Source organism: Columba livia, chromosome 2 (genome assembly GCF_036013475.1).
Source record: "Columba livia isolate bColLiv1 breed racing homer chromosome 2, bColLiv1.pat.W.v2, whole genome shotgun sequence".
NCBI classification, from domain to species: domain Eukaryota; kingdom Metazoa; phylum Chordata; class Aves; order Columbiformes; family Columbidae; genus Columba; species Columba livia.
The window spans coordinates 118,304,693-118,319,930 of record NC_088603.1 but is presented as its reverse complement, the minus strand read 5'-3'; the positions used below and the strand labels follow the sequence as shown (position 1 = coordinate 118,319,930).

The following is a 15,238-nucleotide window of genomic DNA, read 5'->3' as shown; positions in this document are numbered from 1 at the left end:
GCCAAATTTCTAGTGCCCAAGAGGTACCTGAGTGCCCCAGCTCCCCGCATCCATCGCTTCCCCCTTGATACAAGTGGTGAGAGGGCTGTGGTCCTCAGACCAGAAATAGGATAGAAGGAATTTTCAGGAAATTAAGTTCAGCTCTTTTAATTCTTTTTTATATGTGCTTCAAAGACAGAAAAAGAGAGAGGCACAACAGCCTGGCTATGAACTCTCTGGGGAGCTCTGCAACCCAACCATTTGCACCTTTAGAACAACATTTTCTCTTCAAGTGCTCTCCATGCATCCACAGAAGGATGAACTGCAGTAAGCAGAGACTGGTGCTGAATAAATCACATTGATAGCCTGATCCCAAACTCCTTGCCCCATCAGAAATCCCATGCAGGTTAAAGGACATTCTGGAGACTGGAAAAAAATTAGTAACTGCTCTTGAGTTCCACAGTATTATGAAGAACTACCGTTTATTACAATGACAATTGTAATAAGTACATATGTTCTAATAAACACAAATACAATGAAAATGACAATTCCCCCATTTGTGGTGATTCTCAGAAATACTCATTTCGGGATATACACATTTTTATAAATCAGACCTTATTTGTAACCAATTGAAATGGGAAACTGCTGGCCTGCGGGCTGCAGCACTTGTACTTCATCATCAGGTGAGAAGTGAGGTCATTGCTGGAGGCAGGGATGGAAAAGCTGCAGTCACAGGGTCCAGAAACTCTTCTGCTGAGCAGGGGGAGTGATCAAGGAACCGGAAATACCTGTTCTAATGCTTAACAGTATTTTATGTATTGTCTGTGGTGCAACAAAACAGCAGGGATCTCACATTTAACTAAGAGCCACTTAGCTGCAAAAGATTGATTAGGAACAGAAAACTGCATGTGTGTGTGTGTGTGTGTGTGTGTGTGTGTGTGTGTGTGTGTGCTGGGGGGCTAATTAATTGACAACCTTTCCATGGGGACGCATAAGCTGAGAACTTATGCTTTAGGAGCCCATGAAGGTCTAACGTGATTTAGCTGTTCAATAGGCTTTTGAGCTTTGCAGGGACTGTCGGTTGAGATGGGACTTGCACGTACCTGCTAAATCAACATAACAATCCAGAATTAAGAAAATCAAGTGAGAGACCAGGAATACCAAGCATTAAATATTCAGAGAGACTACAATGCACAGTTTTACAAGAAAAATGAGGAATGCTTTACACACTTCAAGATACCTCTGTTTATAAAATACCATCATTTAGAACAGGGCGATGGGACCGCGCTGGAAGGGAACGCTCTCACTGCAGACATCTCCAGGTTCTGCACCATGCTGGCCTCGCCGGAGGAAGGGCAGCCAAGCGCAGAACCGCCTCTGTGCCCCTCGGTCACCTGGTCCCCATCCCGTGTGTGCTCTGTCTCCAGAAGGACTCCTCGCTGCCTCTCTGCGCTTCGGAAGCAGCCTCACCACCCACCAGGTGGTCATCACCCACTTACAGGGATTTTGGGGGTTTTCAGGGCTAGCACTGTTGCTGGTTTTTCCTCATGCCTTGCACTAGTGAGGAAATTTTCCGTCTTCCATATCTGCATGGCCGGGGCAGCAGAGGGGAAGGATGGAGAAAAGCTGGCCTAGTTTGTCCTCTTCTGCGGGGCGGGAAGCCATCAGAGATCATGTCCCGCAGCTACACGCGTGTCAAGGAGATTTCTCTCCTCCATCAGCACTGAGCTCTGCGGGGGCAGAGCTGCAGCTGGAGCCTGGGACTGGATTCCTCAGGAAAGAAGAAAAGCTGGGAAATGTCTGTTGACTAGTCAGGAAACTGGGAGGGTTTTCAGAAAACCTAAACGGATGTCTGTTCCTCCAGAAATAAGCCAAAAAACATACCATGCAGCTTTCTAACAAGCTTTCTAACATAGGGGTTTAAATCTCTCCTAGCGAAACAGATGCTCTGCCTTCCATTTTGTGAAGGCAGGAAAGGAATAAACGTGAGCAACACGACCATTTTCCTCCACAACACACCTCATTGTTATGGCTTGAGTGTGACTTCCGCCATATCCCTTTATTCCAATTGTTTGACTGAATTTATGCCCCGACGCAGATGTACTAAAAAACGCGAAAGCACCACAAAGTGAGAGACACAGCTAGTGGTATGGTACTTCTTGCCACACAAAATGCCAATATAAATATGTTAGAACAAGTTACAAGTGTATCATACTTAAGACAAAAAAGAAAAAAAAATAAATATATATATATTTTTTAAAGAGCAGAACAAATCTCAAGCAGCCAAGTGGTGAAGTTGCAGTGATGTACAGTAGGTGATGTAGCCCTACAACCTCTTGGGAAGATACACTGAAAGAAGACGTCTGCAAATGCATCTTGGCAAAGTATGGGTACAGAATGCAGTGGTTGGCTGGCACTCACTATGGTACAGAAATGTTAATGGCAGACTGGGAGTGAACTGATTTCAAGTTTGAGGCCACACACGTTCTGTTCTCCAGAAGAAAGTTCTCACACAAAACGAAAATTGTCAGAGACGCTGGGTGAGTCAGTACTCCTCCTGCTGCTGGGGCTGTTCGTGGACTTGCTCTTCACCTTCATGCTCTTCTGTGTGGCCCTCCTGTGGGGAGAAAGACCCCAAAACATCCTTCAGCTGAAAGCATTTCTCACGCCATCTTGCCTTCCCACAGAGCTCGGCATAGCCTAAAGCTTAACTTCTATTTTTCATGCACATAGGTACAAAATGAGTTGTAACCTGAGAAAAGCAGCATCTTGTAACATTACAATAAGATACATTTACTCTGCTTTTAATCAATGCACATGCAGTACTGATACTTCTGCATAAAAAGTGTCAGTTTGCAACACAGCTGAGTATTAATTGTTCTGGTAAGTGAACATTTTGAATAGCTAGACAGCAAGTTGCTCAACAGTTAGATACTGTATCATAGCTCCCTGATGTCTTCCCACTTTCAGTTTTTCCAAGGATTTATGAACCTGTCTGCTGTAGTTTCCACTCTAGATTTAGATCACTAAACGGACAAGACACATTCGCTATCACCTGCTTTAAAAATTAAACTCAGCCTCTTTTTTGAGGTCATATATACTACTTTCCTAAAATAATATGCCAATGATAGACCAGAATTCAAAGGTTACCAAAACAGTGATTTTTAGCGGTATCTAGAAAGTATAACCAGAGACTTGCAAAATCATTCTCTTTGAAAAAAAACAACAACACCCAATTGAGCCCAGTATTCACCAATTTACAGAGTGACTGTTAAAAGCACTAATTACTTATAAACACTTCCTAAACTTTTGCAAACTGTTATTATGCACAGTAATTTCCAGAGCTGTCTCTCTGAATATACATTGCCATTGCGAGAAGAATCCCTGACCAAAAGGAAGGCTGGACCCTCGCTGCAGGTGACACCAGCTTCAAACAGTTTAGAGACAACAGACCCAGTATTTTGAGTTGGCCTGGATGTAACAGAGCTCAAAAAGGCTGGCTGACTCTTAGGGCTTTAACTGCTGGATTCCCACTAAGCACAGCTGCATTTACAGCTTTTCTCTTTAGTGTTTTTTGGTTTTCCGGAGCACAGTTCACTGAGAAGATCCTGCACATCTCTCTGCCCTGCATTAGTAGTGCAGGGGGGGGAAATGGACTAGATGATCTTTCGAGGTCCCTTCCAATCCCTGACATTCTGTGATTCTGCTCCGCTGTAGGCAGCTCTCCGAAGGAAAACACGTTTCCAAGAGACCGAGCTGCCATTCAAAACGCAACATCAGTGATGCGTAGATACCTCTGCAGAACTCGCCCGGCTCCAGGCAATTTTTGTTAGAAGCGAGCAGCTTGAACAACAAACTTTAACAAATGGATACTGCCAGCTTTGCGAATTTGAGGCAAAAATTAAAAGGGAGGCTATAATTTGAGTTTTCCCAGAATAATACTTCAGAGCAGTTTATGCAATAGGAAAATTCCCTTCTGGTAACAAAATATTCATATTTCTAAAGGGCACGAAAGGGAGAATAAGGTTCCTAATGTTTACTGATACATTGGAAACAATTAGCTGTTTACCACATACAGAAAGAGCCAAATTCCAATCAAAAGCGAGCTCTTTAACACTCAGGTGCTATCTTCATGCAGAAGCCACACATGTCAGTCAGGACAACTGCAGTTTAGCACCTTCTGGCCCCTTGGGGTGAACAATGCTCTTATTGCATAGAGTAGGTACACCACATCAAAACAGCTTTTTGCATAGTATCTAAAAATCACAACTTCTGTGATGGTCCCCGCAAGGGTGCAAGACTTGCAGAGAAAATGGGTTTCATGGAGACAAGTTGACAGATGTGAGAACATGACCCTACCTTAAGGGGTGAGAACGCTGAAGCTTGTTTAGCCCCAGTGAGCTGTATTCCCTTAACCACATCTACCTGACCCTCCGTATGTGTTGAGGTGACCTGCTCTGGAATGCAACCATTCCACAGGCTCTATGTATGCAGCATTTATGAGAGACACCTATTAGAAAGCCCACTCGTGCAGATTTTATAGGTCACGTACATGCTGTCCTCTCACGCATATAATAGGAAAAGCCTTAACCACAGGGAATGGCTTGGGAGCATAATTTCAGCTCTGAAGAAGAGTGGTGGCTTCCCTCTTGTCAGGCTTACCTTTGATGGAAATGGCAAATCTTATGTGACTACCTCAGAACCTGTTTTGAGACTTGGACACGTGCTTCTCAGTACGTACAGCTTGTATAAATACATGAAATGGGAAAGACAGGAGCCACTGTGCCCAATTACCTTGGGACTGTGGAATTTCCTTGAATAGCATCCCCTAATAAGGAAAGTAGTGCAAGATCTATTTAGAGTATTTATTTCTGGCTTGGATCACACAACCATGATCATCTCTGTCTCCCACAATGAGAGGTGCTATCTTTCAACCCTTTGATCCACCTGCATCAAACTATTCAGGTGTGTTTGTAGACTGAAGAACTAGACTTTAAGAAAACCACCTGCTGGGGGGCTCCAAAAGCAGCAGCAGATGTGGTAGCTGCTAGAGCAGAAAGATACAAACCCAACTGCATTTTGAGCAGTTGCTTTGGAAACTTGAGCTGAGCAACTGACAGATCAAACAGCAGCAAAGCACCCAACCTCTGCATGAACTCGAGCAGAACAGCCTAGGTAGGACAGCAAAAGCTTTCCTACATTTTTGCTTTATGCCGAGACCCACATGGCTCCAGGTTTCATAACTCAACACAAAGCCTTTTCTGGTTGATCATTCTGAAGCTCTCCTACCATATGACCAAATGCTTTACATACTCTTGAGGTCTCATTGCTGTCTACAGCAGTCATAGCATCAGCACCAGAGGCCACTTCTCCCCACCTCCCAAACATATCCTTTTTTAACACCGTTCTCTGCCAACTTTGATGTTTTTGATGAAGAAGTAGGATTACAAATAAGCAATTTTTGATTAAAAATTACAAAAGATTACAGACTGATCAGCCAAATGTTAAATACACTAGCAGACGCAACATCCCTCTTGCATAAGCAGAGACATAACGATGAGATTTAAAACAGAACCATAACAGTGGAGAGGAAAAGGGAGCCTCCAAAAATATGGAACCCAAATGGATTGTATTTGTGCTGTAAAACTCAAAAATCAAGACAAAAAATTGTAATAATAACAAAAAAAATCAGTCTTAAAAATTTAGCCTTCATTGAATTAAACAAAACAGAAGTTTATGAAGTGACATGGTTAAAACTACACTATGACTTGGAATTCTGAAAAAACAAACAACACTCTCCCATGACATGAACTTGATAAAAATCTCTTCAATGCAAAACTACAAGAATCAAACCTCTGCAGAATGCTTTTCATGGGGACGCAACTCCATACTTGCATTCTGAATCATTCTACACAGAATTCACCTGACAGTCTACAATGTCCATGGGGGACCTGTGAGCTACTGGGAGATGTGATGACAAAGTGCTGTCCAGATTTTTTTTTTTGTTTGTTTGTTTGTTTTTTTCTTTTGGGAGGGTTTAATTAAGCGTAACAGAAAACTAAGTATAAATGGAAACTCGTCCCCTCTGAATAAGAGCAGTTGGCATGAAAAATAGGACACGATCTCTATGCCATGTTGAATACAGTAGATGCCTGTCAAATTACAGCTAGGAAGAGTTTGAGATTGCTGTCTCAAAGTTATTGGAAGTACGAACTGAAAAGAAATTTCAGTCATGATATTGAAGTGCAAGGCTTTGGTCAGGGGTTACTTTTGCAGCTTATGTGAGCTGCATTACCACGTATCCTCTTCCTGAAGAAAAACCTCATGGCCACAGTATCATCCTGATTTTTTTTCCCACTTGGTCTCTGTATGCTTGAGACACCCTGAAACAGAGACTAAAATAAAAAAATCTAAGCTGGATTTACACTGAACTCATTAGCAAGAAACAAGGAATACCTGTGTTGCAGCTGTGATTTGGGAATTGGGGCTATTTCCCATCCGAGTATTGGGAAAGCCAAACTGCTGTCACCAAGGGATTAACCTGCAAAATGCTGCAAGGTATTGCATTGAACTTGGGACAAATTCATTACAGAGAGAAAAAACAGAAGTGAAGGGCAAAGCAGGGCAATGAGACAGCAAGTCTGAAAACCAAAAGTAGGCGGGATCTGCATCAGCAAGGGAACCACAGTCTGGTTTAGTGCTAAAGCACTGGGGTCTTTCCTCAGCAAATAAAGTCCATCTGCCAAAAAGTGTGAGGAATGGCCACTTTATTCTTTTCTGGGGAAGCAGTGCTCTCCTGCTGAAGTGACATCCCTGGCCTCCAACTGCAAACATGTTTTAGATCAAGGCACAGTTGTCCTATGTAGCTCATGAGCAGGCATGGATGATGCTTTCAACAGAGAGAGGCTTGGAAGGAGGAAGCAGATAAAACACTGGGATGTGGGCTTAAGTAGAACATTTTGTAATGTGTTCTGCCAGCAAGGAAAACTGCAGGAAGAAAAGCAACACATTCCTTGGCGGGGAATCACTTGCTATTTAAGCCAACAGGCGGACAGATGTGGTAGGGGTATGGGGAGAAGAGAGATTTTTCTGGCTTTGCCTTATAAATAAATCACTGTTCCTGAATCCAGAAGACATTTTCTCTGACCGCTATATATCTGTAATTCTTTTAGCCTGTTATCACATGCCTGGCAAATTTGTCTTATTGTTTATTCCTGTGAAAACAACGTTTTTCCTCCTCCTTTTCCTCTTTTGCACTCACCCTGCACCACTGAACAAATCCTCTTTCCCCTGTCACTTCTCATCTGAGCAGTGGCCCCTGTCAGCAGCGAGCTCGTGTCCCTCTCACACCCAACTTTCATTTATGCTCTACTAGTCCTTTTTAGAAAAGCATGTGAATTAGTAGTTGCTTTGGCACTACTTTTGCTGTAAAATTTTAAGTCTTACTGCTGCAACAGCTTTCTGGGACAGCTACAAGAGCCTATGGTACCCCAGTGGTGCCGAGAGATTAAGTTGATGCTTATGCACTCCAGAGCCAAAGCCATTGTCCGCTGGAGACTGAAGGGTCAATCGCTAGCACAGGGCACACAGGGATTTAGTTAGCACAAATGGGAGTAGTTCAGCTAAATCTCCACTGAATCATTATCCCTGAACATATCTGAGGAATTTAACCAGCACCCTTTGCAGCTTCTTGCTTTGTTCAGCATCTACAGTGCTAAGTCTAAGATGCAATGACATTCTTGCTTAATCTCGCAGACAATGCATTTCCGAAATTTTGGTAATAGAGGATTATTTGGTTTGCGCGAGGAAGAATTTTGCCTATAGCAACAGGATAAAAAAAAATGCTAAAGAGCATTATTTCTCCAGATATAATTATGTATTTGGCAAACTGCACCACACATATTACAACACTGCCACATGGGCTAGAGAAGGGTCACAGCTGTAGACATTGAACAGTACCTCTGTCAGAATTTCTGTGAATTTCAGCATGTTAAACAACATGAATAGAAGACTTTATGCAGAAAGGCAGAAGATGAAAAAAAACAAAACTGAGGCCCAGAACCATATGAAATTAATTTAAAATTGTGACACACAGCCTTCCCTTTCAGCCTTCAGATCAACTTAGCAAACCTAGAATACACGATTTACACCAAAGTGGTAAAAAGCAACCAGCCTCCTGAATCCCTTTCCCAAGCTGATGAAAGTCTGTTGTTTGCAAATGTAAACTTCTTTTATGGTGGAGGAGGCATGGAAATCCTAGCTGCTACAGTTCTCCCTAAATATAGAACATGACTCAATGCTGTGTTAATAAATTTTTATGAAATTAACCTGTTTTGTCTAAATAAAAGACATAAAGCTTGAACTTACGTGTTCTTCTGAAGCATACAGGACTTCCATTAGCCGATTGACAAGGTCATTATTCTCTCCCCCGTGTTCTTGGCAGAGTAGTTCAATCTCCCTTAATTTGCCAAAGTAGAAATCCCTTTCCTTCTCCACGCCTTCAAGTGCAAGTTTTAATGAATGTACCTACATATAAAGGAAGATGTGATACATCAGTTGTGAGGGGCACTACCAATGAAACAAGTCAGTCTTGAATTATGCTTGCTAAGCAATCTTCAATGTATATTCAACTTTATAAAATGAAACAAACTTGTTTTGTTTTGTTTTCCTGAAGTGCTAGATTGAACCTTACACAATAGAGAATAGTAAATCAGGCTCCTGCATTATGCCTCTTGGATACATCTTAACCTTGATCCTTAAAGGTCAATTTTCTCAGTGCTCTTTTATAATGAAACCCAAAGAAGCATTTCAGGAATCAAGGCTACTTAAGACTTGCCTCCTAACACAGCTGCCAGAAGAAATGGTAATTAATGAAACTTTCATCTCAGCACTTGCATTCTTTTGCCTGGATTAATGTGCAGTTGTTGGGAAACCTACAATAGCTCCTTGCCTAAAAATACGCAGTTCTAGAAAAAAAGCTCAAATGGAAACCCCACCTGGAGTTCTACATCCAGCTCTGGAGTTCTCAGCACAGGAAAGACATGGACCTGTTGGAGAGGGTCCAGAGGAGGCCACAAAAATGAACAGAGGCATGGAACACCTCTCCTATGGGAGAGCTGGGGTTGTTCAGCCTGGAGAAGAGAAGGCTCTGGGGAGACTTTATTGTGACCTTTCAGTACTTATAAGGGGCCTGTAAGAAAGATGGGGACAGACTCTTCAAACATGGCCTCTGTTGTGATAGGACAAGGGGTAATGGTTTTAAACTAAAAGAGGGGAGATTCAGACTAGATTCAAGGAAGAAATTTTTTACACTGAGGGTGGTGAAACACTGGCACAGGTTGCCCAGAGGGGTGGTAGATGCCCCATCCCTGGAGACATTCCAGGTCAGGATGGATGGGGCTCTGAGCAACCTGATCTAGTTGAAGATGTCCCAGCCCACTGCAGGGCGGGGTGGGACTAGATAACCTTTGAAGGTCCCTTCCAACTCAAACCGTTCTATGATTTCATGAAACAATCTAGTCAGGAAATTAAAAGGTCCTCTAGTTGCAAATGTGAGCACTCCTGTGTTGTTTTTTCATCTCTCCTCTTTTCTGCCTCCCCACTTGCCATGCTGTTAGAGGCCTGTGTTTTGTTGCTCTGATGGCATGACTGTCTGCACCATGGACTTTCTGCTCTGATTGACATGCTGTTTCTATCAACAAATTCTCTTGAATGCCAACCATCTTTCTCTTTTCAGCCTTGTTCACAAGAGTCTTCAAGCTATACTATCAGTCTCAATGCCACCACTAGGACTGCTGCAAATCATTTATGGGCAACGTAGTTGTTAATGACTGGGCTTCATATAAATCACTACAGATGTTGCAATAAATTTTTATACATACATATATTATATATACACACCACATATATATTAAAAACCACAATTTTGTGGGAGCATAACACATAAATTGCTGTCCATTGGGGTATACAGAATCAGGATAACATGTGTAAGTGGCTCTCAAATTCAGAGGACAGTAGTGTAACAACCAACAGAAATCACGATAGATGAAGCTGTTACAGTGAATGCACTGACCCCAATCACATCCAGATTACAGCTAAATTAGCATCCACATTTTTAAGGCCTGCAATTATACGAAGGATTTTCTAAATAAAACATGCTAAATAAATTAAATCGCATCAGACTGTATTTCAGTGAACTGACACAATTTAATAGAAAGTTCTGTGTTGCCAGTTCTACTGCAAGCTAATTTATTTCCTCCTCTGGTACAAATACCAGCAGAGTTCAGACAATGCTTTGACAGCCCACTAAATCCTATCAGTTCATTTTTCCCTAACTGCTGAGCTAGCGGTGTTTTTTTTTTACCTTTGATTGCACTCTCAGAGGTGTCAGACAGCAGAACTGACCTGTTAGCATCTCATTCACGTACTAACCCATTGCTGACCAGCTGCCTGAGCGTGACACCCAAGTCTTCCCTTCACAGTTTGAATCTATGATTGATAGGATGACCGGTCACCTTAAAATCAACTATTTATTCATGAAAATAGGTATAGTGACATGGAACGAGAGTTTATAATATTTTAGTCTATAGATGAAGACCTCACATTTAAGACGTGTCTCCTGGATCTGCAGCAGCATATTCCTTGAGAGCAACATCTGCATCCAGACAGAACAAGAACGTAACTCCTTCCAGATCTCTTGCTCTGCGCTTGCTAGAGCTTGGGAAAACAATGAACTTCAGCTGAAACACTGGCAGCTAATAGCTCAGGCTGTCTCCCCTTCTAAACCTACTTACTATGAAGGCATTCTTCTGCTTTCATTCTATACATTCATTCCGTTTTAAGAAATAGAATCATTAAACCATGCATATATGCACACAGTCCACTATTAATAATGACACTATAAACACTGTTATAACCAAACCAAATATGCTTTTCTTCAGTTACATATCAGCTACTTGTCTATGACACATTAATTTGTTTTTCTTCACATAATTAACACATCCACATACTACTTTTTCCTTCTGTTTACATACCAAAAGGCTAATCCTCTATGAGGATGTGAGCTCCAAGCTCTGTTTCTGGACCATGAGTAGCCCTGTGCAATCCAGTTAATGGGTGCAAAGGCAACAGGTCATACTAACTGGTCTTTTCTCTGATGATACTTATTGGTAGTATGAATACTCACAGGACCACAGAGCCAGGTTGGACATTAAGCACGAATTGTAGACACACAGCCCAGATGGTGCTGTTTTCAGAAACTGTGTTTACTAGTGTACAGTTAATGGTTCCTGGGACCATTCGCCATATGTAAAAGTCCCTTCCCCGTATGTAATGGTCCATGGTCTGTGTTTGCTTAACTGCACTCGGACTCCTTGGGAGAGCACTAGAGCTGGCACAGACCAAAGCCACAGCAGGGACCACTTCAGCATTTTAATGCTATGGGTAATCAAGTTCCAATGCACAGACACATTCCTTGGAAGTGTTCAATTTACTAGCACAGACCACGGCAACAGCTAAGACCATTTTAAGATAAACTTTAATATTGTTGGGACCTGTTAAACTACCAAATGTTATGGATGGCTTACGATTATTGCAAATAGCTCATTAAGCAAAGTTGAGGTCAAATATAGTGTATGGTCTAGTCCCAGTACTTAAATTTTTCCACTACAAATTGCAGGGAAGTTCAGATTTTTCGGTCTCCCTCAGCTGCCACCCATGAAAGGGCTGAAAAGAAATCTGTTACAGCTACAGGAATTTGATGTCCGCAGACACCATTGAACATTTCTTACTCACAATCGAGACAGCAAATGGGTAAAAGTGGCTGCTGTCCTCACCTCCCTGGTTGCTGGAGAGTGGTAAGAAATGGGCAATTTGGCTCTTCCAGCGTGTTCAGACTGGGAGTCAGAAAAACTTGGCTCAGAGCTGCTTGCAGCATAGCTTTTTTGGCTTGTGTTATATGCCCAGGGTGCACAAGTAACCATTAGTGGCAAATGAAATACCAAATGTTGCCAGCATTTAAAAAAAAAAAAAAAAAGGCACCTTCCAGACCATTCAGACCATTCTAGACAGAAGAGGTCTCTTAAAAACTAGCTATTAAAACATCAACTTTCCAAATCCTCAAAATTTCCCCTCTTTGGTAATGGGGGAAATAATCAGTTTTCCCTCAGGGTTATCTGTATATAAAGCTTTTCACACATGGAAAGTGCTAGGAATACATTAGCAGCAGATGTGATAGGGGCTGCCTGTTTTAGTAAAGATCAAATATTTTTATGTTGCTCAGATCCCAACCAACTCTGCCTGCTGAAGCAAACGCATTCTGACTTCCGAGTTCAAATGTAATAGTTTAAAGTTGCATTAAGCTGATACTTGAACTCCACTCTTACACTGATTTAAAAAAAAAAAAAAAAAAAAAATTAAAAAATATATACATCCGTTCCTTGTGCAACATTTAAAAACTTCTCTGTCACAGCAACGATCCAAACCCGTTTGGAAGACTGGTGGACCCTGTTGTGCTCTCTGTTGCTCAGAATTTAACACTGAATCTGCAGTATGTCGTGTTTGGAATGTGGCTACCCATCCACCACCTCAAGTACTTAACAGTAACCAAGAATTTACAAATACAAGAAACCAAGAATACAAACAGTGCCTCAACAAATGGAAATCTTTGTTGTTCAGGTCAATGAATGTCTGAAATCAAAAAGCCCTTAATTGTGGAAAATCATACTTGATCCAGAATAACAACTTCTTCCTGAAGGTAGGCTCAGGCTCTACAATAGGAGCTTTTTCCTTTCCATTTTCCCTCATCCAGGACAAATAGAGGAACCACCTGTCATTTATACTAGTGACATTTACACCATTCTAACAGCACAGTCTTGAGCCAGATGCAGATACTTATTCATGTCCAGTGCAGACACTCTTGCATGTCCAGGAATGACAAAGGGGTGTAAAGCTCCATAGCATTAATGAAAGTTAAGCTCTTACATTTCTAACATTAAAGAAATTCTGAAATTTTATTCATTATATTTCGGAAAATTATTTATAACTAAGTATTCGCAAAAATGTAGATCACATTTTTAAATGAAAAAGGCGTATTACCTTCTTAACGCCTTCCTTCCAGAAAGCAGAGTGCAATGAGCTATTCCCAATCAGCTGCAAATCTCTAACACCTTGGTATTACAAACAGGCTTGTTTTCTCCATGACATATCAAAATGATTTATTTCTAATTTGTAATACAGAAGAGCAAAGGCAATATTGGGACTTTTCTTGTTCAAGTGAAATAAAAGATACATTTTAAAATCTAATAAAAATTATCATACTTTGGCAAGACTTAGCTGTCACTCCTAAGATCACTCTTTAAAAATACTGGCAAGCACCAGCCATACTGTCAGATGTTATTTTTGACAATAAATCACTTTTTACTTCCCAGTTGAGCTATTTCAATCTTTTGTCCCTTCATAATTCTGGAGAGCATCATTCAACAGAGAGCATTATTAGATTTCATGCCTGTCTGTGACAATGAATGCATCTAATTTTATGCCTAAAGCAAATTTACCTGTTCACTGAGCTGTATGACTTGAGTTTCCAAATCTTTATCTGATTTGGATGCTGAGCTGCTTGGTGCAGCTTTTTTTGCTGAAGATGGGCGAGAAGGTGTTGATCCTGGTTTAGAAGCTGGACTGGATTTAGCAGCACCTGAAAAATACAATAAAGAAATAATAATAAAGACTTGTCTCCATGTTAAATACATTTCTATTAACCTGGTACTGAAATAAAAGTATTAATTTTACACATAGCCATTCTCTCTTACTTCAAGGTGACACTGAGGAAATTCCAGTGCTGCTATACCTTGAGGAAGGAAAAAACACATTTCCTAGCAGTTTTTACTTTGAGTTTACTACTGAGAGTGAAGGAATTCTGGAACTAAAATAAACAAACATCAAACTAAGAGTATAAATTTCGCTTAGCTGTCAGCAGCTTTCAGCTTAAAGAAAACATGCTGTTAGCAGACTATTCCCCCAGCCCAATATTTAGTGTACATAGCTATCTTCAATGCCCCTGGAGAAAAGACAGACTTGAAAAACTCAGCTAAACTGTGCCTTCCTCATTTTCAGACATAAACCATCCCTGAGACAAGGGCATTGAGATTCAGACAGAGCACGTAGAACTGAATCCGTCAGTGAACACAGTTGCCATAGTGACCAGGAGATGAGTTTTGATCTGCTTAGGTTTTGCTATTTGTTTTTAATTACTTGCACTGCAAATCTGCCAGAATATGGAGCAACGTCTTTACCAGCAAAAATGGCAGGTAACAAGTGTGCCCAGGTGCTCTTTTTGACAATGCCAGTGGCATGCAAATGCCTAAGCAGAGGGACATTTATGTGCAAAGGTTTGCAGCGCCTTCACAGCAGCCCCACAGCCAGCTCCTCATAGCTTGCTCTGCCTCTCCATCTTTCCTCTCCTTGTCAGCTCTTTTGATTTAGTCGCTTGGCCCTGGTACACCACGGCCCAGCTCACAGCTATCCACCCTGCCTGGGCTCCCACAAGCACTGTGCTCTCTCGCAGGCTTTTCCTTGTTCCCTCCAACTCGGAATAAATTTTAGATGCAGCAGATATACATCTGGTGCAAAAGTTGCTTGGGTTGAGAAGAGAGAACAGAAACTCAGTCCTCTCTCCAACCTATTTCCTTTGATTTATTAAGCAGTCACGTGAATGAGAAGTCCAGCTCTGTTTATCGCTGCTTCTTACGAAGAGCAAAATACAGTTGTCTGGACACACTCACGGGGCTCCACAGTCATTCTTCTCCATCAAATGCTATCAGCTCCGAAGCCTGGGACACAAAAAGTGTGGGAGAAAACCTGAATCCAGCAAACACCCAGCTCCCAGTGAGCTCTGAGATCGCAATTCACCAATTCTGCAGGGATATGCCGCAGCTTTCTGAGCAGTCACCTTCCACCCCACACCTCCCCAGCTGTTCCTCCAATATCATTATTTGGTTTATAGCACACTATAAATTGTTCTAAATTATCATTTCCACAACATATCCTCACTGTCAGACAACACTTCAACAAGGCAATTCACTGTAAACCTGATGTTTTACAAAGGTCTTACTAGGAAGAAATCACAAGAGGGCAAGGAAAGGCAGGAGGGGGAGAACAACAACTTGTCAGCTGTCCCTATGAACAAACTGTGGAGTTCACATGGCCTCACTAACCTAGAACTGGGTAGAGTGGTCCCTTGGAGGAGCTGAAAAGCGATAGG

The 15,238-nt window shown here is 41.7% G+C and overlaps 1 protein-coding gene across 6 annotated transcripts in view; it reads right to left on the bottom strand.

The window, feature by feature from the left end:
- Window positions 1-444: 444 nt before the first annotated feature.
- MAPRE2 (microtubule associated protein RP/EB family member 2) overlaps window positions 445-15,238 on the bottom strand; it is a 104,582-nt gene continuing 89,788 nt past the window's right edge. For all 6 annotated transcript variants that reach the window (XM_065053481.1, XM_013368110.3, XM_065053479.1 and 3 more), the window contains 3 exons: window positions 13,533-13,672; window positions 8,347-8,505; window positions 445-2,596 (listed from right to left, as the gene is read on the bottom strand). In XM_065053481.1, the coding sequence (XP_064909553.1) occupies window positions 2,525-2,596; window positions 8,347-8,505; window positions 13,533-13,672 (371 nt within the window). In that variant the 3' untranslated portion in view covers window positions 445-2,524. The remainder of the gene's footprint in view (window positions 2,597-8,346; window positions 8,506-13,532; window positions 13,673-15,238) is intronic.